The 23,551-nt window shown below is 40.3% G+C and overlaps 1 protein-coding gene across 1 annotated transcript; it reads right to left on the minus strand.

The window, feature by feature from the left end:
* Positions 1–11,826: 11,826 nt before the first annotated feature.
* Positions 11,827–22,086, minus strand: slc17a6b (solute carrier family 17 member 6b). Its single transcript, XM_085907433.1, has 12 exons — positions 22,013–22,086; positions 20,686–20,941; positions 20,050–20,168; positions 18,751–18,865; positions 17,996–18,083; positions 17,811–17,897; positions 17,271–17,413; positions 16,958–17,107; positions 14,990–15,122; positions 14,569–14,679; positions 13,281–13,408; positions 11,827–12,162 (listed from the first exon to the last, which is right to left on the minus strand). Exons 1-12 carry the CDS (start codon positions 22,084–22,086, stop codon positions 11,827–11,829), a joined length of 1,740 nt encoding a protein of 579 aa, XP_085763559.1.
* Between the last annotated feature and the right edge of the window lie 1,465 nt (positions 22,087–23,551).

Consider the following 23,551-nt stretch of genomic DNA (forward strand, 5'->3'; position numbering starts at 1 on the left):
GGATGGATGGATGGCTGGATGGCTGGATGGATGGATGGATGGATGGATGGATGGATGGACGGATGGACGGATGGACGGATGGAAATAGACAAACAAATACATTTTACAATACACCAAACAAGACTCTTCAAGATTCAACAGAGGCGACACTTCATCCCCACTCGAGAGAGAATATACCCTTTGCAGCTGAGAACTGTGGCTTCAGATTTGGTGTAAAACTGAAGATCAGAGCATATTATAGCCAGCAGCACAACATCACAGAAGACACGAGATCCTCAGGTAACTTTGTTGAACTCCACCCACATCATAGCCCGGCCAGTAATAATGCATGATTAATTGCGATAGAAATAAGATAGGACTCAGCCTTCTTAAAAAAAAGTTTTTTTTAAATTTCATTTTGAATAAAATAAATAAATGTTTCCAAGATATTCAAATTGATTAGGATGAAATGTACTTATACCAGCTACAAATGTGCGTGATTTTTTTTGTGCTCTGTAGCTCAGGTGTGACTGCTGGTTCATTTGCAGCCCCTGTCCCGAGGGAGCGGTGACCCCCCCCACACACACACACACACCTCTCAAACCCCCGTCCTCCTGAAGTGTTTCTCCTTCTGCTAATCAGAATGCAGAGCAGCACTGTTATGAATATGAATGAATTCTTGTTTGGATGTCCTTCAACCCACATGGAAAACACTGGGCGACTTCCAGTTCAATGAGCATTTTTCACACAACAAACTCAAGATGCTGCTGAAGGTGAGATGGAACACATTAAAATTATTTAAACCTGTTACCTTTACAATTTAACAGTGATGTACCCAAAATACGTTTTGAGTTCATGCAGCAGACCATACAGAACAGAAAAATGAATTAATCGAATGCATTTTTGATCCAATAACCCATTATATATACACTGGATCATTTTTTTGGTTATGATTTTCTTTTTCGATTGCTTTTGCAGTTACAATTTACTTCTGCCTCTAAACAAAATGTTCCTTGATTACTTTAATTCAAAATATATATCTTCCCGCTCCACCTTTCCCGGTCATAAATTGGGAAAGGGCCCTCTGTTAGCAGTCGGTCTCTCCGTGAAGAAATTATTCAATTAAAACAATGTCTCAGCCACATAATGATGTTCAGCACACACATGACAGATGGCATTACAGGTTGCCAAGACAACAGAGCCCCTCTTTGCCCCCCACTACATTGGTGGTGGGGGATCAATAATGCCGCACGAGGCACCATGTGCTGTATACCACTCAAATTGGTCCCATGGGTCAAGAGGACCCGAGGCCTATCAGATGGGGGACACACTTATTAGAGACTCACAAGTGTTTTATCTTTCTGTCAGATTAAATCTGATAGCATTGGGAGGTTGGATGAGCTGCTCTCATGTCATTGAATTATATATATATATATATATATATATATATATATATATATAATATAATACGTATATATACATACACATACACGTAAACACAAGCGCGCACACACACAAGCACACGCGCACGCACGCGCACGCACGCACGCACGCACGCACGCACGCACACATTCACACATCAATTACACAAAGCCCCCCAAAATTAGAAAATATCCAACGGCACCCGAGGGGTTCCAGACATATTTAAGGAAGACCAGTGCCCCTCGCTGGCCCACCTATAGATCAGAAAGGGTACAATTGTATGTATTTGATATTATTATTATTATTATTATTATTATTATTATTATTACACCATAAGAAGTAGTTTTTGTCATAAATAAAAAACTCTTCTCGCAACCACTGTGAATCGCTTCTTGCAACACAAAGCCTTAGCAAAACGTACATTTAATGATATGCATTCTTCATTACCAAGTGACTGTAATATTGCGTATGAGAAAATCTCGTTGCCATGCTTCCCCTCTAAGGAATTTAACTCATTGCGTCCTTTGTCTTTTGCGTCATTTTAATTACCACTGATCTCTCCTGCAGATTATTAAACCTACTGCCATGTGGGCGAGTGGCTGCAAGGCATTCATATAAAAGACCAGCTAATAATATGTCAGCTACTTCCACACATGACTAATGGATGCTGGCTACATCGGCTCAGGCTGGCCGTGGCAGGGGGTCAGTCGCTGCAGGCTAGACTTTTTCTTTAATTAAGATGCCCGCCACATGGAGCACCCAAATGTTGCACCGATGCCAAATCAGACGCATTAAAAGGTGCACACTCTCTCTGATGCCACTCCCAAGCAAAAATTTGTTTCTTTAGACGTTTTAAATAATCCCATTGCATAATTATTTGTAATGCAGTGTCAATTTTTGTCCACCAGAGAGCAGCATAGCTACTTGTGCTAGTGGTTGTCAATTTTTGTTTTTTTCTTGTGGAAAAAAAAGGGGGGGAGTGGGTGGGGATAAAGAGGAGCTGTCTACTTTTAATGGCGAGGGTAGCGCCATTGTGTTGTCATTTTATTCATCTGGCTTCAGAGGCGAAACAGAAAAGCAAATCTGCCTAGAATGAAATCCGACACGTCTAAATGTATGCAAATGTTAGATGGCTGTCCTTTTGAACGCCAGCTCAAGGGCATACCTGACATTTTAAGGTTCCTTTCTGTACCTGTATGCCTATGCAGCTCCATGGCAACCCAACAAAAGCTTGATGTGCTTCAAAACCATCAGTCAGATGAGGAAGGCTCGGCTCCGTGGGCCATTTGTCTCTCTGTCACCGTGATTCCAATCACCGGATTTTAACAAGATTACCAGGAGCGGGTGAAAGCAATGGAGTAGCAGTGTAATGTAATTACCAAGTGATAGAGTGCCTCAGACGTCTGTGTTATCACCGTCCAGTCGCTTAACCCCTGTCAGCACGTGAAGGATCACAACCTCACTGCCAAATGATGAGAAGTCTTTGTGGCAGCCATCATTGTAAGCTCTGCGGGCAAGGCTGGCCCACGTGATTGAACATATATCCGTGATCAGTCTGGGTTTGGCTCACATTGTATTCAAGCTTTTGAATATTGCTGGGATGATGGTGATACAAAGAGAAAGGGGGGGGGGGGGGTCTGAACCTTGAACCCCATGTTGTTTCTTGACAACCACAGTTCTCTTCATCCCACTTCATCCCTGCACCAGTCTCCATAGCAACTCATGGATGTTTTAGAATGGCAGACAAAAGATGAACGCAAAAGAAATATTCAAGCATTGGCCCTTTTATTATATACATGTAAAATTGAAACAGCATAAAGATGATGTGTTTGACTATAAGAATAATTTGATCCAGGTTCGCTTATCTTTTGAAAATAAAGCAGATTTTTACATCAGTTGTGCACCATCAAACTGTTAATTATTCAAGTGTGTCCAAGTTAAGAATGATCATTTGCTGAACATTTACTTTTATTATTTCCTGACCTTTCCCAGGACACATTTCTTGTATTCTATTCTAATCTATTTGCGACTGGATTCCATAATTATGAGGATCAAATTGGGGAAAAAAAGGGGAATTCATAAAGGCTAAAAAATGTCTATGGCAAAATTGGATTTTTATTTTATTCTTATATGAGGGTCTGGTTCACAAAATAACTGTCCAGTCAAATCTTGGCCCTTTGCCAAATATAGTCGGTGACCCCTGCTCGGGGCTTTTATATTTGTCCAAAATTTGAGCTGCAGGTGATGTGCTATAAAAGAGGTTGTGTTTGTATGTCTTATAACAACTTTAGGCAGAAATGAAATGACAGCTAGACAATGAAAATAGGGGAATTGTTTAATTCTGGGTGGAAAACATACCATGAAGGATGAGAGATGGATGTTGGTAGCAGCTTTGAATCTTTGGTAGAACAGGAAAAAGAAAGTTTTGCAAAACGGACAGTGTGTGACTCATGCGATCCGTCATTGAGATGTAGCTTCTCTGCAGTCTGTGAGTCACCATGCAGCAGTGCGAGGGACAGCACGAGGGAGGGCGCGGGCCGAGCGGTGGAGCCCATAACAAAGGACGTTGATATGTTGAAAGAGAGTCAGTGATCTTATCCGAGCCTATCATCACATTTACAATAGTACTCATTTGTTCATTGATTTTCATGCTGAAAGGACTCAACACAAAAATGTTTCTGCAGGAAAACTATTATTATTTTTTTGTCATTTATTTTGTAAATCTAGAATAAATACACAAGATATCACAAAAGAGTAAATATGTCTAGGTCTTAATTGGAATTTACATTGTTGCCTTTTTGTGTATTTCTGTCACCGTTCTATCTCTCCACTCGGTCAAAAGGTGTTTCGCCTCTCACAGCTTCTGCTCTTAAAGGCGCAGTTCATCAATATTTTATCACCACAATAACACAAATCAAAAATCTATTTTCCCGTGTGGGTATTATGAAGGTCAAAGTGGTAGCGCAGTTAATCATCTATGTGTATTTTTTTTTCTTTCCGTTCAACTATTTTGAAGTGCAATTTCCTGTTATTAGAAAGCAATTCCCAACGCTAATGGCTAAATTGGGGGGATATAAAGGGGGCTTGGTGTGCTTCCACGCACACTAGCAATTATGGTAACTACAGGACAATAAAACAATTTTATGTAATAACCAGGGTTGTCATTATCTAATAGAAGTGTTTCAAAGAAAATTGTTTTACCACGGGGAGGCATGTGCACTGAGCAGTAAATTATGCTCACTTTATTCAATAGCACGACAAAAAAAAATCCCAAAAATCAATTTGGGTGTGTATAGAATTGCTATTATTTTACATCTATTTCACTTTTATTTCTTTTCTTTTTTTTAAGAGGAGCATTATCGGTCACTGACATTTACATATTTCTGATGCAAAACGGTTTAAGTGTTACTCAAAAGTAAGGTAGCTTTATTCGCTGTTCCATTTGACATAAAAGCTTCTCACCCTTTCACTTTTAACAAGATTTGGAGTGCATGTGTGCGTGTGCTTTATTATGTCTATGCGTCACCCTACTGCGAGGCCATCACAAGAGGACAAAAGGAGGCCTGATTCCTGTGTTCTTTCTTTTTAGTATTAACACACACACACACACACCCCACCCCTTCCCCTTACACCCCTCCCATTCCCCTTACACACGCGCACACACGCGCGCACCCATCTGGTGACGTGCCATTAAAAGCCAATCTTTCATACATCATCTTGTCAAGAGGTGAAGTCATTCCTTGCTTCCTTTTCTTATAGATATAAAATTTTTGTTCACTGATTTAGGATCTGATCAATTGATTGAGTCTGCTTTTACCCGCACTATTTGTTTCTTTTGGAGAAATTGAGAGAGAGAGAGAGAGAGAGAGAGAGAGAGAGAGAGAGAGAGAGAGAGAGAGAGAGAGAGAGAGAGAGAGAGAGAGAGAGAGAGAGAGAGAGAGAGAGAGAGAGAGAGAGAGAGAGAGAGAGAGAGAGAGAAAGAGAGAGAGAAATTTTGTTTTCTACATAAAAGTGTTTTTCCCATTTATACAGGTTTCTGCTGTGGATTCGCAGTACAAATTGAATGGCTGAATGAAAAGGAAGATTAATAGCAACGCTAACTGTTGCCACAACGAAGAAAACAAAATCTCTCTTTTTTTTAGTTGCATAAAATAGAACAACATTTAAAAAACAACTCAGTGGCTTATCAATTTTCAGCAATGAAAGCCAGGGTCTCGCAAATATTTGTTAGTCTCTGAATTATGCAGGAACCATGTGACGGATGGTGCACCATGTTTGTGTACAGAATTGGCAACAAACAAAACACCTTTGTCTTCAGCAAGTGTGTAAATTCAAAAGTAAAGGGCAGCGCTGCATGAACAAAAGTGCAGAAAATGTTTCTCCAAACAACTCAGGGGTCTTTCATCTCATTGTTGTGAGGGAGGGAGCACGTGTTAAGAAAAAAGTAGAGGAAAAGAGGAGAGTTTCTTTCTTGCTAATTTTAGAGTAACTCACCCCAGAGGCTCCTTGCTGACGACCATATGACGCACATTCTGACAAGGTGGAGGAAGGGGGAAGAGGGTGAGGGGAGGGGGGGTGGGGCTGCTAAATATATCAGCTCTGGTGTTACTGCTGAAGGCTGGCATGTGCATCCAGTCATGCTTCCTAGCTCGTGCTGGAGGATCATGTCGTCACTGACGATTCACGCCTTCTTTTCTCAGCATTAACCAACCAGCACATGGATTTGCATTAATACTGTGATGTCTGTTGTATTTTATTATTTTTATTTTACTCAACACACACACACACCATGTCTATTCAAAGCTTTCACCTCTGCAGCAAGGTTGTGTGAAGCAGTTCGATTAGCACCATGGACAGCACACGTGCTAGCGCACAACTGGGAGGAGGAGGAGGCGCGGCATCACAAGTTAAAACAATACAGTGATCCCTCGCTACGTCGCGTTTTGTTTATCGTGGCTTCACTACATCGCAGATTTTTTTCCAAATTAAAAAAACATTTAAAAGTCAAAATAAAAGTTGTAAATCGAGAATACATGTCCTTTAGGACAATGTATCCATCCATCCATCAATTTTCTGAACCGCTTTGTCCCCACGGGGCTCGCGGGCGTGCTGGAGCTTATCCCAGCCGTCATCGGGCAGCAGGCGGGGGACATCCTGAACTGGTTGCCAGCCAATCGCAGGGCACACAGAGACGAACAACCATCTGCACTCGCACTCACACCTAGGGGAAATTTGGAGTGCTCAATCGGCCTACCAAGCATTTTTGGGGATGTGGGAGGAAACCGGAGTGCCCGGAGAAAACCCACGCGGGCTCGGGGAGAACATGCAAACTCCACACATGGCGGGCCGGAGGTGAATTCGAACCCGCACCCTCCTCTCTGTGAGGTGGACGTGCTACCCAGTGGACCACCGAGCCGAATAGGACAGTAGTATTGCTCCAAATGTTCGTTTACATTCCTTTAAAAGTCCGTTTTCGCGTGTTAGCAAGATCGCGAATTAGTATATTTCCGCTCACTCGTTAGCTTGCCCAGTACTTGTTGGTGACCGTACTTTGCGGATTTCACTTATCGCAGGTGTTTTTTGGAACCGATTATCCGCGACAAACGAGGGATTACTGTATATCACTTTTCAGGTCGAAATATTTGAAAATAATTTCAATTTAGATGAGATCGCTCTAAATATTTTGAATTGGAACGATGCCATGTATTTATTAACACGTAGTTCATCTTGGATTGCGTCATCTCTAGACTTTTTCATCATCCAGCAAATCTTGCTGGAATCACAGTGTGCAAATCAAGAGCTTATTTACGAGCCGCGTTGGCTCTCAGGGGCTTTCACACGTCACGAGCACAGCCCCGCAGTCATTAAAGAGTGATGTTGGCGTCCACTTTTCCACACACACACGCACACATACATTGAATGTCCCTCAAAGCTATGGCAACACCTGCCTCCACCCACACTGAACAGCCATTTAAGACGCTGAGCATATGTGCATACCAGCCTTCAATTTAGAATCCACGCTGGTGCGCCCACGCGCTATATTTGCGTGTTTGAAGCAAATGAAAACATTTAAATGTCAAGTGAACGTTCAAAGAATTGGTGACGTCTGTAAACTTGTCGGTGACGTCTTTCCACACAGAGGTGTGTATCCATAAACAAACTGCAAGACTGTGCGTTCTTTATTTCTTTTTTTAACCTCTATTAATCACAGATGGTGGGGGTGGTCAATGGAGCAGAGGGGAGTGGCATGTTTTATGTAATAAGTGGATTGATGGTCACACAAGGTTATGGGTCACCTCCCTCACTTGCACTGGGACAGGTCGTCAGTCCTGGTTGGTTGACTCTGAGAAAATAACATTTGGTGCGGCTGGTGACACGTCTATGGAGCTTGTCAAATTAACAAAACCAGTGAACTGGACACAGTGCACCCGGGGCATTCTTTTTTAATGTCGACCATAGATGTTAATATCAACGTTGGTGTTAATGTTACGGTTGATTTTCGACCACCAATCTTACACGTTTTGAAGGTGCCTCATTTGACCTGTAATGTTTAAATTGAAAGCCTCTCTTTTCTCTTTTTTTTTTTTAGTACAACATCTTTGTGTAAAATGACGTCAAAACCTGTCACTCCTTACCTATGGTACATTTAAGAAATACAACGCTCATCATTTGTAGCAAGCCAGTCCTGAATTTAGAGGTGCAAACTTGCTGAAGACAGAGCTGGTATGTTTGTTGCCAATTCTGTACTTTTAGAACTTGTTTACATATTCCTAAAATCTTAAAATGAGCTTCAAATCATTGTTCTTGTATTCCTCTCCTGAACAAATTTTCTCAGACTTGTGTGATCTTGTGTGGTCTTCCTACGATTTTCCATGAAAACCACTCCCAATTCTTTGTCTAACTTAAATCTCACATCTTAGTGAGAACTACATTTTGTTGTTAAATGTTCAAAGTAATAATTGAAGTAATGTATTCTTGAATAGGTTCACCGAACCATTGGTGGTTGGTCTTCTCTGCTTCCATTGGTAGAGGTCTCCTCAATCGAAATAACACTCCCAAATAACTCAATAAGCACTCTTCCTCCCTCTCATCTCCATTAAGAGGTTAGAGCTGTCAATAGGTCCTGTCCGCCACATCGGTATTGATCTCACCACCAGCAGGGAAGAAGGGTGGCCATTAGCTGAGCACATCTTATGCCTTCACAAGTGTAGCAAGCCTGCGTCAGCTCCAACATGCTTTACAACTCTTTTCCATCACATTGATTTGAACGGGCGGGGCCTAAACTTAAAAATAACCAGGGCCATATAATCTTGTCAAAAGTTTGACTTCTCAAAGTTGAAAGGAAATTCTTTACCTGAAGAGCACCTGAAGGAACCACCGTGATACCCTGAGAAGAACATTTAAGCCCAAGCACGGGACCAGTCAATGTTTATTGTCAGACCTATACAGCTTAGATCCATCAAATTTGAAAAGAATAATTGATTTGTTTTATGTTTATGGAAGAACACTGGAATCGCATCATAAGGTCATATCGGAGTATTCCACGTCAAATCTTTATCAATGCTGGCCAATTGCAACATTGACAACATTGCACATTAGCACATTCTTTGCAATTATGACTATCAGGTTGCAAAACAAACAAAGGACACAGAGATTGTTTTTTGCTTTGCTGTTGTTTTTAAAAAAAAAAAAATGTTTTAGAGTATTTTCTTTTGACACCAACAAAACTCTCAGTTTACACAGCAACAGAAGGCAAAGAATTACACTTCAACTTCAGAGGCACAATAACAGGAAACTACTTTATGTTGCACAATTGTCTTGTTGGAAAATACAGAATCAGATATTGTCTATTTGCGTCACTGATTGTTTGGACTGTGAACTTGGGAAATAACACAAGAAAAAAAATGCTAATGATACATAGAGATTCAGAAGGGAAACAGGAGACTAGCCACTTGGTGAACAATGTGATCAAACTATAAATTTAGTTGTGTGTGTGAGAGAAAGAGGATGGACAAGAGGAGAAGGGACACAAGAACATACAACAAGCACGAGAACAGAACAGCATGGCGTTAAAAGAGCAGCCGTTGTTTACAGAGCCAAGTTTATCTTTCTCATCTGGTGAGCAACACCCTTTGCTTTTGGATGTTGTCAAAGATCTTTGCGGCAGTCTAAATATTGTGTGATATACTATTGATTAGTATAGCATCTTTTGATAGAATATATTGCTGGTGTCAGGCCAAAACCTCACAAGTCTCATTTGTCCGAATTGAATCTTTTTTTCTTCAATCTCTACTATTGGTCAGTTCGTATGTGTGGGTGCTATTTTTACAAAGTATTGTTTAATCTAAAGCAGTGGTTCTTAACCTTGTTGGAGGTACCGAACCCCACCAGTTTCATATGTGCGTTCACCGAACCCCTCTTTAGTAAAAAAAATAAAAATCAAGACAGTTTTTTTACTGGTGCACAAAATGAGCCGTGCATGAACATCACCTTGTTCAAAGAACAAAATCAACACAATGCATGAACTCACAACAAATTACTACATACCAGGAAATCAGTGTGACAAATTTACACAACATACAGGTGTGTTCGGACCTCCGCACTGGAGGCTCTGCCGAACCCCTGAGACCAACCCACCGAACGCCTAGGGTTCGATCGAACCCAGGTTAAAGAACCACTGATCTAAAGTGTTGAAAATGGCTTGCTCTTATTCACGATGCAAAGGTAGTGATTAAACCAAACTTGACCATTTTGGGTAAAATTTGGGAGTTACAAGATTTTAGCCTAATGCTAGTATTTATTTATTTATTTATTTATTTATTTATTTATTTATTTATTTATTACAACTGTCTGTGTTTTTTTTTTTTTTTACATCGATTATCCCAAACAGGAAACACACATTTTGAAGAAATGTACACAGTACAACCTGTTGTTGAGATTTTTAGAGTTGGACCAGAACTGTTACTATGGATTTATTGCTTTGTACAGTACAGAGACATGTTTGGTGCCATTTGCACACTGGTGGTCCAGACTGCAACCTTGTTGCTGATGGTCTTTGCTCGCTTAGAAAATGTAACTTTCTTGCAAAACCAATTTTTGCTCTTCACCTTTGGTTAATTGTGCGAAGAAATGGAAACATCAGTAACAGTTTCTGAGACACAAACATAGTCATTCAAAAGGGAAGGGTGAGCAAAAGGAAAGTTTCACCACAAAGTCTCATGCATAAATACTCATTCACACACATTTATATTGTGAAGTGCTGATGAATGGCCCTCACTGAGAGTGAAATTTGGCCCCTGGAGCAATTCTAAAATGGAATGTGTTGGCCCATTCTTTATCTGTTACACTATGTGCACATGTAATAGGCCAATAAATACGATTTGTGATCTCTGTATTTACAAATAGTCAAAAGGCCATTTTCTGGCTGGACAATCATAATTTTACTGGTATTTAATAGTTGGATTTTGTTCTAAATATCAGGAAAGGTAAACATCCATATACTCTTGGGAATGTTCACATCATCTTCTGTCACATAACATCTTTCTGTTAGCTAAAATGTGCTTAAATTATGTGCATTTTCTAGTTGTGCTACTCTAATGTTTTCATATTCTGAGACAAACAGGGCTAATTTGTCTTTGCATTGCACCAACCCTCCGATTAAATCTCAATTCCACAAAAAAAATGCTGTTAACGCCTTTGCGTTGTTGATGATCCGACGTGTGCATATTTGACGACCAATCTTTTGCGATATTGAAATGCCACTTGTTGCACAACACGGCTGGGGTTGCTAACATCACACGCTTTACCATGTTACAAAATGGAACACAGCGCATCAACATCAGAAAGAGACAAACCTTAATGTCGAGTTACCAATCACAAGTTACTTATGTCACGTGTCAAATGTCTACACAAGAACAACAAAATAAAATGTGCTCTTCATAATGATGCGATACAATCAATATTGACGGTGGTCAGTTTCTGTTTACAAAGCTGTGCAGTGACAAGTTTCTAGATCTTTGTGTCTGGATTGTAGTTTGTGGTATTTGATCCAGAAGCAGGTCATGTGATTAATGAGGGATCTCCTACTACAGGCTTTTGCATGTTTTTTTTTTTTAGAGGCCTCTGCTGATGGGATGAGAATTTCTACATTAAAACACAATTTCACTCCAGATAATTATATCTATCATCAATATGCATTATAATACATTTACAGGTTGCCAATTTGATATGTGCTCAACATCTTTTGATTGAAATACATATTTAGTAGATTTTCATTGATACATTTTACTTGTGCAAACAACAACAATGGATTGGGATTTCTTTTTTACTTTGATTTTTTTTTTTCATCTTTCTTATTTGATGATATTATTTTTGACTATATTGACACACACCCGAGAGGTCTACGCATGTATCATTGTGTTTGGTCTAAGAATATCCCTCCTGCTGCTGCCCGTATCCATAGCCTCCTCCCTGAGACTCTTCTTGCACATACTCCTCCGTCTTCTCCCAGCTGGCGGCCCAGCCTCCGTTCACCTGCGTGGTGGCGCCGTACGACTTGGCGGGCCCGCCGTAACTCTGTGTGATGTCACCCGTCTCCTCTGCCAGCTCGTCCTCGTCGATGAAGCCGCACTTCTCTTCGCTGGTGAGCTCGGGGTCGGCCCAGGGCTGTTTTTCTCCCGATGCAAAGATCCCGTAGAACACCACGCCCCCATAGTGCACCATGGAGGCAATCAGGAACACGTACTGCCACTCTTCTCTGCTCTGAAGTGAGCAAAGTAGGAAAGTACAATGTTTACTTTGAATTCATAACAAGTAGAGCCCACGCCAATGAAAATTTCTCAACATTAATAATTACAAATATTAATGATGGTCAGCCAGAGCCAGAAAGACCGTCTCTGATATGTAACTAACCTACATTTACAACCTTAATGGTCATTTTTGTTTGATTATTTTCTCAATTTTGAAGCGTTTTTCTTGGCCGCACTGCTTCCAGTATGTCTGTGCTCTAAATTAAGTGCTACTATATCAATGTACTTTGTCCAATTAAGGCCTTCAGACTCAGCCAATGTAACTTCAACTATATCAATGTAGCACACGGGGGGAGGTTGGATGAAGAAACCTGAGAGTGTTGTAACGTTCTTTTCCTTTTATTCGGTCTCATGTACTACTACATGTCCCAGACGCGGCTTCCCCACACTACTCACTTGGATCTCTGTCCCTCCTCTCTTTCCCTGAAAGTGGACCCTCGAGCTGCCTTTCACCTGCCTGCATGGGTGTCCAGGTATCTTCTGACTAAAAAACTGGACTTCTCGTATATGTTTATTATTACTTGCATGCAACTTTTACAAATATACAAATATATACCATGTAAAGTGGAGGACTTCCAATAATGAAATTGTGACAACTGTTGTGTACCCCACATCAACAGCCTCTTTTATTAAAGTTTGTCAGTGTCTTCAGATTGATTGGTCACAGCAAGTCAGGCTCGACTAGCAAAACTCATTCTGCCTTCAATACTTCATTCAGGAATCTGGATATTGTATGTGTTTGTTACATCATTCATAAATCATATTGGTCGGAAACTACCTTGTGCGTTGACAGTTGTATGCTTTTATGCAATGTTTTTGTAGATTACGGACAATTTCAATTAATCTGGCAGCAACATTGGATTGTTTTCTTTTGGTACAGTATAATACAATATATGATTATTTATACAGCACACTCTTGCAACAGCTGTCACCGTAACAAAGTACTTTGTCAGACCATAAACCGACGTGTGATTAGACTAAGTCTGTATGGTGTTATTTTATTTTTGGGGGTTATTTTAGGTAGGGAATGAAAGTGGATTAGCTCGTCAGTTTCTCGGCAAGCTCCTTTACCTTGTGTTTCGTCATGGCACCAACAATAAGTGGACACACCATCCCAGACAGGGTACCCACTCCGTTAGAGATGCCCATGAGGATACTGGCATAACGGGGTGCGATATCCAAGTGGTTGACATTGAAGCCTGAAAATAGAATATAAAGGAATCATTTGGGTGGATTTGTGTCAAATTCATGACGAGTCTTTAAAACCAGATTATAAAATCCAATAGAGGGAGATATTGTAAGGCATGAAGAAACAGAATGACAGTGACAGAGGTGGCTGGAAAAAGATGGAGTACCAGTGGAGAAACAGGCTAGAAGTCGACACGTTTCTACCCGCTCCCCCACTCTGAGTGGCTGCTCCATTCTGTCTGCCTGACAAATCTCTTGAGACCATTGGCTGTGAATTATTTAACACTCCAGGAGAAAGCTCAGGAACAACAGGCAGTCAGTCACATTTTGCATGCAGGCAAAAACCTTGCTTTGCTCTCTAACTATTATAAATGGTTATTAATGTGCGGATTTGGCAGCAACAACACCCAAAAATAAAATGGATAAAAGCCTTGCAGCAATTGGATGTAAATTCAACATTTTATTGCAATGCTCTCAGCAAATTGCTGAGCTTGGGATTTGAAATAATACCAAAAAGTACCAATTTCAAAGAAATGGCAAATTCTTTCAAAAATGCCATCAAATGTAGATCACTGCAGAAAGTCATCAGGTTCTCTTATTGTAAACTATATCCAGACACCACAAGAATCAACTGTGCTGCTATGGAGTCAAATTTTAAAAACAGTTTTTGACTGGGGTTAGAAGAGCTACCCAGCTTTACTGCAATAAACTGTGGGTTGTTTGATGAAAAAAAATCACATGTTTTAAAATTTTAGTTTAGTGACACGTCTGCCACAACTGATACACTTCGGCTCCCGTAACATTTCCAGGCCGACTACAAATTACAGAAACAGAGGACCCGCATTTATGTAATAAAACCTGTGCTTGCAGTGCATTTTTATATAGACTGTTCATATAATTATATCTAAATAACAGAATATTTAACAGTTTTCAGTATTTTTCAAGCAAACATGGGCCTATTTTGGTTGACAATATCAGAGGTATCAATTTACCAATGTTTATTATTGTGTATTATTGTGGAAGAAATCGAATTACGCGAGACAGTATCTCATTCTGTGTATTTTGTATCTGATCCTGTATCTGTTTCAAATTCCCGTGGAAGAATTTCCGACTAAATTTCAGGACATTCCTACTGGCATATGTACTTCATGTAATATTCACATCTACTAACCTGATATAGCAAATCCACTGAAGCCAACTGCCAGCACCAGGAAGGAGATGGCCACGCCTTTGCTGTGAGAGTATCCTACCACGAGTAGCAGCGTAGCTTCCATGCCAAATCCTATCAAAGAGGAACAGCAGGCTTCATACAATGGCACATGAAAGCCCCCAAAGCCCGCAGGCTGTTGCCCATCACAATGCCAATTGAATTAAGCGAGCGTGACGACTTTCTCTCAATTACATAAGGGGCGGAAATGAAATCAACGTTCAATGACAATCACCGACCGCAAGTATTGAGCATCGCACCAGCACACTGACCGCCAAAGCAAAAAAAGGAACAGTGTGTATCCAACGTTGCGACAGTCACACCCTTTAGTTGTGCAAAAAGAGGTGTGAAAATTGATACTGGGCCCTCAGCCGAGACTTCTCACCTCCGCAGTTCATGATTTTTCTGACTGTGGTTGTTGACAGGATGTTCTTGCTGCGCAGGTAGTCGGCCAGCTGGCCGCCAAAGGGCACAATAATGGTCATCACCAAATGGGGCAGCGCAGACAGTATACCAACCTACGGCCACAGGGAATAAATGTAAACCAATCATTTTGGCTCTGATACATCGTCCAGACTACATGTGAGGAAAATGTTTATGTGACTCACTAAAATTTGAGGTTATTAATCTTACTTTATCACTATCTCATCAGTAGTTATGTTATCCTGAGTCATGATTGGATTTTCTTTTTTTTGTATGAAATACAATAATGAATAGCCCCTTACTTGTTTATAAACGTTTGTAATGATTCTCGAAGTATTTTACGTACACCACCAATGGTACAATGTCTCCCTCTACTGGTAAGCAAAACAATCACTGTCAAGTCTGTTGTATTGAACTTTTTTATCACAAAAATTTATTGAGGTGCATTGAAAAAGTGTCGATCCGTTTTTTTATTTGGTTTTGATTCAGATTTTGTTTGCCTTGTGTCCCTTTGGTCAACGTCTATTTTGTTAAGTTATTGCGTGCACCGGTGCTCGTTTTCGCCAACTCTTGTGTCAACCAATCAGATTCCTCCGTGTCTGGTCCAGGTGTTCTTTGTTGTCCTGTCAGTTTGTTTGTATGTAGTTACCTGGTTACTTCCATTCCTTGCCGGTGTCATGTTTTGTTGTTGTAGTTTTTTCTGGTTGTTAAGTCATGTCCAAACTGTTTTTGCTAGTGTTTGCTTTTGTACTTTGTTCTGCGTTGTTTGGGATTTTTATATCGTTTTCAATCCACAGTCGTATTTTATTTGCCTTTCTGTTCCTATTAAATAAAATCCTTTTTGAACGCCAGCCCCGCTTCTCTGCATTTGGGCCCTGATCCTCATGCACCTCAGCACAATTCTGTTTAATACCATCATTTGAGTATTTTAATTTTGAATTTTTCAAGGTTTAAACCCACTACAAATGTTCAAATTTCATAAAGTTGTTTGGGCTCACAACCTAACAAGTAATCTGTTTTTTGAAGATTTATTGATGTATCATATTAAAAACATGTTTTTATTCCCATCCCTTTATTAAAAATAGGACAGTATTTCAAATTGACAGTGAAGGAGACAATTACGATTCAGTCCATAATTTGGTCTATAACATGTTATAAAATGGGCAATAATATTGAGTTACATATGTTTTCAAAGTAAAAGTCAATATTTATTTTTATTTGACACAAAAAATCTGTTTTCTCTCATGTCGGATGATAGATCAGAGAATATTTACTGTTGACAGGCTGAAATTATGAGAATTTGGATACTTTTAATTAAAAAGTGTTTCCAAACAATCAATGATAAAAATCATTATCGATAATTCAATAATAGTTGTTGATTAATCGTTGCACCTCTACTTAAAATATTAAATACATGTTTTAGGTGTAAATTAACTGTCTTGTTTTGGATTAATAATTGGGTCAACTGTGCTACTGTAGTTTAAAATTGGTCATTATGGTGGTATTTTGATACCTAAATATTTTTCTAGGTGGTACTAAAGTTAGTGTACCAATGAGCTACACTTCAGTTGTATTCAACTTTATGAAGGCATAAAAATAAAAGATTAAACTTCCTCACTTTTGTGCCTTCCCGCCCCTTGTACTTGTTCCAAACCACACATCAACAAAGCGTAACTAATCAGAATACACTATTGGTTCGTCCGTCATCACCGATTTTTTCAGTCCTGTTGTCTGAATTATTGCCATCATTTGTGGACCACTGTGGCCTTGTTATGCAATTTTTGCAGTTCATAGACAAAAGTCTAATTGAGTGTTCGATTTATTCCAAGAGCAAAGTATTCCTTGCTCCTAAACGTTTGACTAGCACTTGCTTGTGCGTTGGTCACTTCACACATAACATTTCAATCTATCAAGTATGAGAGGCATTTACCTTGCTTATCTCAAAGCCAAACACTTCCTCAAAGTATGCAGGTTGGCTGATAAGTAGCAAGTAAAATGTCCAGCTCCTACAGAAGTTGGCCACAATGATTGCATAGACGGGCATTGAGGTGAAAAACTTCCTCCAGGGTGTCTTGAATTTCTGTAAGAAATTATTTCTCTGCAATTCATTTCACTATATGGGCATATAGGACAAAGCAATACGCTTCAATAAATAGATGTGTACTCAAGCTAAATTATTGACTGATACAGTAATTCCTATTCACTGGTAATGTTGTTGGCTTTGTTGGTATCTATCGCCTCACCTCAGCAGGGCCCATTAACATGGCACTCTCTCCGATGCTTTCCTCAATGTAGCAGCGTTCCTCATCAGTGATGGTCGGATGTTCAGCAGGGCTCTCATAAGAGACCAATATCCAGAACATGTACCAAAAGATGCCAACGCATCCTACACATCACACACAAACAGAAAAAAATGAATCAGCATTTAAGATCCATGAAGATGTGATTTGACCCCCCGCCTATTCAAATTGTTTGATAGAACTTTCCAAACGCCTGAGGGACTAATGCTCAGGCAGGACAGCTATGTATCTGTTTCCAGTACAGAGAGAAAGATGGGGGGGGGTCAGTTATTAGCACAGCAAAACATTGGGGGAGGAAATCAATACTTGGTCTGCCTGGTTAAAAATCCATTCGACTTTGACTGGATGCACTAATAATCAACCTTTGTGATGATATTTTTCACTTCTTTGCTTTTCTGCCTTAATAAAAATGTAAGGAAGTTGTAGGTCTTTCATATTTTGTTACTGTTGTGTAGATATAGTCAGTGCTGTAATCAGCCATACCATAGACATAAAACACTGAAGACCATCCTGTATACTGCACCAATATTCCAGCCAGAGGCATTGCAATCACAGCGCCAGCATAGGAGCCTGAAAAGATGCAAGACAAAATAGAGAAGATGCTCGCAGGTATAAGGTCATTCTAAATAGAAAATCCTCCCATTGCAGACAATAGCCAGAATAGTTACCACAGAAAGAGATGGTGGCCAGACGACTCCTTTCAAGTGGAGGAGCCCACTTACTCCAAATGCCATGACAGGCTGGGTAGGTGACTCCCTAAATGAGATTTTTGACAAATACAAGTCAAGCAAAGGCTCTTCTTCGAACAAAAGCGTCATTACAATTTGATATGTAGTAATTACTGAGTGCACGCCCTTTTCTATGACCCATGGTTAACAAGAACTAACAAGATGAACATTTTCATTCTTGTAATTAGCCTGAACAAATAATAGCTAATGAACGTGGTTGCTGAGCAAAGCAACCGTGTAGCTACATGTTCATCAGATGCTAATTTGTACAAGCTGTGCTAACCATACAGGGTAGAGCTGTGTCCTTTTAACGTTGCAAATGTTAAAATGATCTTTCTCTCAAAGCATTGGACATCATTTGTTCACTTGCAATCTACAAATCTGGATATTCTTGTGTGTGTGTCATGTATTTTTTTGTTTACTGAAGACCATATTTATAAACGAAATGATATATATTAGTATTTCTTGTATTGAAAGTACAGTCAAGGAAAAGAAGGCGCTAGGCAACAAAGCTGTAGTGGACTCGATCAATATCGTGCATCTCCAATTTCCACTTGCTGAATATCAAGTGCACGATACGCTCCTTTGCTTTTCCGCTGTGTAAAAATTCAAAAAGGCCAATGTCTGTAATGGCTAAGCATCATACAGCACTATAATTGAAAAATGTGAATGGCTTTGTAATTATGGCTGCTTACCTCCACCAGTCCTTGTAGTATCCTAACGAAAATGACACAACCATAATGGACTCGAGCAGCCGAGGGAATGAACATGTTGAGTATTGATGTTAGCACAATGGCTGCACCAAACACCCTAAAATGATCAAATGCATTTGAATAACACAAATCATATCACTCACTCCCCCAATTATTTCAAATATAACGTTTGTGCCCAACAAAGCTGTTTTTAGCCAGATTTTTAAATATTTGAAAGAAAAACGTGAATATTCAAACATGTTGAGATCATTAATGCTGATTTAATTGTAATTTCATTAGAGTGACAATCGTTCTCCTCCAACGGTTCACCAGAATAGCAGACGTCATCGAGATAAATATTTAACACGAGCACATCCCATCGCTATGTCGCCTAGCAACCAAAGTCGGAGCGCTTGCCCCCCCAAAAAGCATTTCACAAATGTGATCCAAAACACCAAAGTGTATGTGCGCGCGTGCGCGCGCATGTGTGTGTGTGCGTGTGATATAAACACATAGAATGCAATTTGAGAACTGGAGGCGTGAAGAAAGTAAGTATATCTGACTACACTCATGCGCGCGCGCACTCACGCACGTACACGTGCAAACAGCTATTTCTCATTTCCTTCACATGCTCCGCCTTTCTCATCTGCAGCACGCGGGAGGGGGCAACCCTAATCCGGTCGACTCCTGTGTCAGGCACGGGACCAACATGGCGGCAATTACATCTGTGTGCAGTAGAGCACGCATGAGAATATCGAAATGTTGAATTTAAAGAAAAAAAGAAGTGGACACTTTCTATTGCATTTGTTAAAAATACATTGTATATTATTATTATTATTATTATTATTATTATTATTATTATTATTATAAATCGTGTAATCTAATATATAAAGGAATTATATAAACAAATGACGGACATGGCATGAGCATAAAAGGCCTTTTTGCAACAACACATTGGTGGTCTCCTCACCACGCCCCTGCAGATTAGAGCCCGCGGCCCCTAGGGAGCTCATTAACAGGTGGCACAAAGCCCCGCACCGGGGCCTATATGCCCGCAACATGCATAGCGGCCCCCCGCTGCAACGCGTATCAAATCCCCCCCATATGATAAAATACTGATTTTATGTGGATATGTATTCATAGACTACTGCACATAGGCGAACAATAAAAAATTCTTAAGCAACGACAAAAACTATGAATAGCTTTTCTTTTTTTTTTTTGTTTTTTTTTTTTTAAATTCACTGCACATTTGAGTTGGGTGACGTGGGCAGCGGGTGTGACATGTGGAGCTGCCGCATATACCTGTTTGCAGCCAGCCTGGATGAGATGTATCCTCCTGGGATTTGAGTCACTATGTAGCCCCAGAAGAAAGATCCGTGAATCATTCCCACCGTCTCTGGGTCCCAGTTGAATTTGGCTTTCTGGTAAATCGTTCAGAAAAAAATACAAAGAACACATTTTGATGATTTTAAAAAAAAATCCAGAGGGAATATTTGCAGGCTGATTTCTTTGAGTAAAAAAAATAAAGCTCTACATTAGTCACCTAACAATTTCCCATTACAAACGCAATGCTTGAACTACGAAATCTTGCCTTTCCTTTAATACACTATGACTGACCTAAATTTTTAGGGTACATCAATGAAAATCCGCCGTATATATATTCTGCCTGTTTCTTCTACGTTTTAATCGATAGGTCTAAAAATCAAATAAAAAATGACAAAAGTCTTTCACCTAAAATGAATGTTGTCTGTCACTTATGCATGCTAATCCACATCGATCTATTGAAAGATATATTTACTCCTTTAATAAGATGTTCCTAATATTTTGTATATTGTTTTCAGACATGGGAAATCGTTTTCACGCATCTGGACACACCGGCCTTATTTGTCACAAAAACACGCTTTTTGTCGTTCTATTGTTCGATATTGTTGGGCACACCTCCTTAATGATGATTTTGCCGTTTTGGTGAACGGTGCTGTTGTTGACCATGCCCACGATGGCCACGCCCAAGTTACACCGGATGCCGAAGGAGATGCAGAATCCCAGGCCGCTCATGATGGCGATGATGTAGCGTTGTGGCAGGCCGAAGCAGTTGCAGTCGCACAAGGGTGGTTTCTTCTCCGCGGCCTCACGCGGCCGTCCGTCCTCGGTCAACTCGATCACCTCCGAGCCTTTTTGTCGCTTCTCCATCACCCTGTACAGATCCCGTCCAGTACACCGGGACAAGACGGCACCGACATGCATGAAGATCGTGTAAAAAAAAAAAACACCAACGTGAGGCCATGTTTCATTTTGGTTTAATTTGGAATAAATGTCTGCTTTTACATGTCTGGTTAAAAAAATAGACAACACGCGGGAGAGGGAGGCCATTGGAGTCTCAGGAGACACCGTCAGTGAATTCAAATTTAAAAGAAAATAACGAGAGTAATAAATGTCATCAAGTTCATAATTCTCGACAGTGTAGGGGGAAAATGGAAATATGTCCTTGTACCGCATTGCAGCATCACTTTTATGCTCATTAGCATTCAGCGGTCTGAGCACCTCCCCACGCACATGTGTGGGTATCCCTCAAACGTCTTCCCTCTTTTTTTCACCCCCTCACACATATTTTCGCAGCATTTTCTTTTCTGTGCAATCAAGGAATATATATTTTGGATGGTTAAAACGCGACAGAACAAGAAAAATAAACAGTATTTAACTGGAACCCATTTGTAGGTTTATTCCACACACACACAAAACCGTATCAATTCTTTATCATTAACTACGTTTCGCTGCATGTTAATGAATCGAGCAGAGTGCGTTGAGAAATTATTCCCAATTGAGCAAAGAAAATGAAAGATCCGGGGGGGGTGCCTAAATAAAGCTGGATTTTTTTTTTAGTCATTCATATATTTATATATATGTATATATATATATTTATTCATATATATTGTATGTCTAAACCCCAGGTGGGCCATACGGTATAATTCAAATTGATTTACAGTAATATCCCACATCACACTGCAAGTGTCCCTGTATCAATTGAGTGACCCCTGAAAACGGCAACGAGCACGCGCGCGCGCGCGCGCACACACACATACACACGCACTCGATTGCATAATTCCTCTCACTTCAAGAGGCGTGCCTCTCTCTGTAGTTGTAAATGACTTGTCAGTGGCTTGCAGGTGTTAAATCTTTCATTCCAAATAAAAATATGACATGAAGACTTTCTCAGCTCTCCGTTCAGGTACGATGAGTCAGACTCAAGAAGCCATCGCCTCCTTACCTGTGCATGTGGCCCAGGGTCTTCCCCGCCAACTCCTTCATTCCCGCCGTGGCCCTGGTCTTGATGGACTCCATATCCAGTCTGTATGTGCAGGCCCGTGCTGTCGTTGCTGTTGTAATCTGTTTTTTACTGCTTGTACGTCATGTTCCTTCGCGGGAGAGCCGACTCGGGCGGCTACACGGTGAATAACGAGCCAAGTTCTGATAGAGCAAACCAGTTCAGACAGGATCCAGATGATGGCTCTTCTTTGTCGATGAATCTCCTCAAAGAAAAACCGCTATCTGCTAGTGAACTGGATGAGACGACGTGAGCGCCTTCATCCAGCATCAACTCTGCTCCTGGATGGCGAGCTGGTGAACAGGAGGCGCAACTGGCCAGCAGCGAGCAGCAAAAACCACAAAATGAGTGGACGACGCCGAAAAGACGAGTGAACGATAACACTCACCCAGATAGGAAAAGGAAAGAGGGAAAGCGACAAAGTTGATATTATAGATGAAAGCGATGTAGAGTTGCGTGGATAAAATCAAAGCGGGAGTGAGCCTCTGCTGTCTCCTGTGCTGAGCGCAGGTTGATCTGACAGCGTGTTCAGCACCGAGGTCAGCGACAGCCTTAACATCTGGACACGTGCAACAAGAACAAGGCCAAATAAACACCATTCAACACCGAAACATATTTGCAGCGGTTTCCCCCAGTTATTCATGTGTTTATAATTTAATAACCATACGTTACTAATAATTTGAGCCGTTTTCTATATGTTGTTTATGCTATAGTGCATGATGAGATTTTATTGTGATGATTATAACTGAATGTGGAAAAACATCCAAATGCACAATGAACTCGCAAACATATAAGGATAGAAATCCCCTATTTGGTAGTTGCAGCCCCCAAGGGCGGTGCCATGGAAACCGAATGAGCAAGAGTAGATTTTTCCTCCAACCACCTCCCCTGCTCCGTGTAGGAATCCATCAATAATGTATGTGTCTCAGCACATGTTCATCTCCCAGACAACCACGATACATAAACAAATTGTGCGATTAAAAAAAACGAAGTGGGGAAAAGTGTTTTAGTACTTTTGAAGAGTATTTTTTTTACTCGGGGAAAGAAATTGGACACCACGCGCGCGCACACAACACAGACATACACAAAATATTTACATATTGTATGTATATAAAATATATACAAATTAACATTGATAATATTAACAATCAATAACAATATTAATTTGGCGGGATAATTCAGTATTGACATGTAATCGTTTGTGAAGCTACATATGAAACATAGCGGGGGGGCGGAAGATTTTCATTTATGGGTAAAGACCACCACCTGGTGGGCATAAAAATAACATCAGTAAACACTAGCGAGGTTATTGGCTTGTTACTACACGGTCCCTTTTCTTCAAATTTAAAATAGTTGACCTATAATTGACGATTTATAAAAATATATAAAACTGCAATGATAAATGTATAATAAAATTAGAATGCATAACCATTTGTGAGTGATAGTTTAATCGCCAGATTTGTAGCATAAAAATGTTGCAAA

This window comes from Syngnathus leptorhynchus, chromosome 3 (assembly GCF_054491065.1).
Source record: "Syngnathus leptorhynchus isolate UIUO chromosome 3, UIUO_Slep, whole genome shotgun sequence".
In the NCBI taxonomy this organism is placed as follows: Eukaryota; Metazoa; Chordata; class Actinopteri; order Syngnathiformes; family Syngnathidae; genus Syngnathus; species Syngnathus leptorhynchus.

What these genes read in the sequence shown, in the direction of transcription:
- slc17a6b (XM_085907433.1), bottom strand. Translation starts at nt 22,086, where the DNA reads ATGGAGTCCATCAAGACCAGGGCCACGGCGGGAATGAAGGAGTTGGCG. An exon ending in TTCAGTGTTTTATGTCTATG is followed by an intron (nt 17,414 to 17,810) that starts GTATGGCTGATT and finishes TGTGATGTGTAG; the next exon opens with GATGCGTTGGCATCTTTTGG. An exon ending in CAGTGGATTTGCTATATCAG is followed by an intron (nt 13,409 to 14,568) that starts GTTAGTAGATGT and finishes TTCTATTTTCAG; the next exon opens with GCTTCAATGTCAACCACTTG.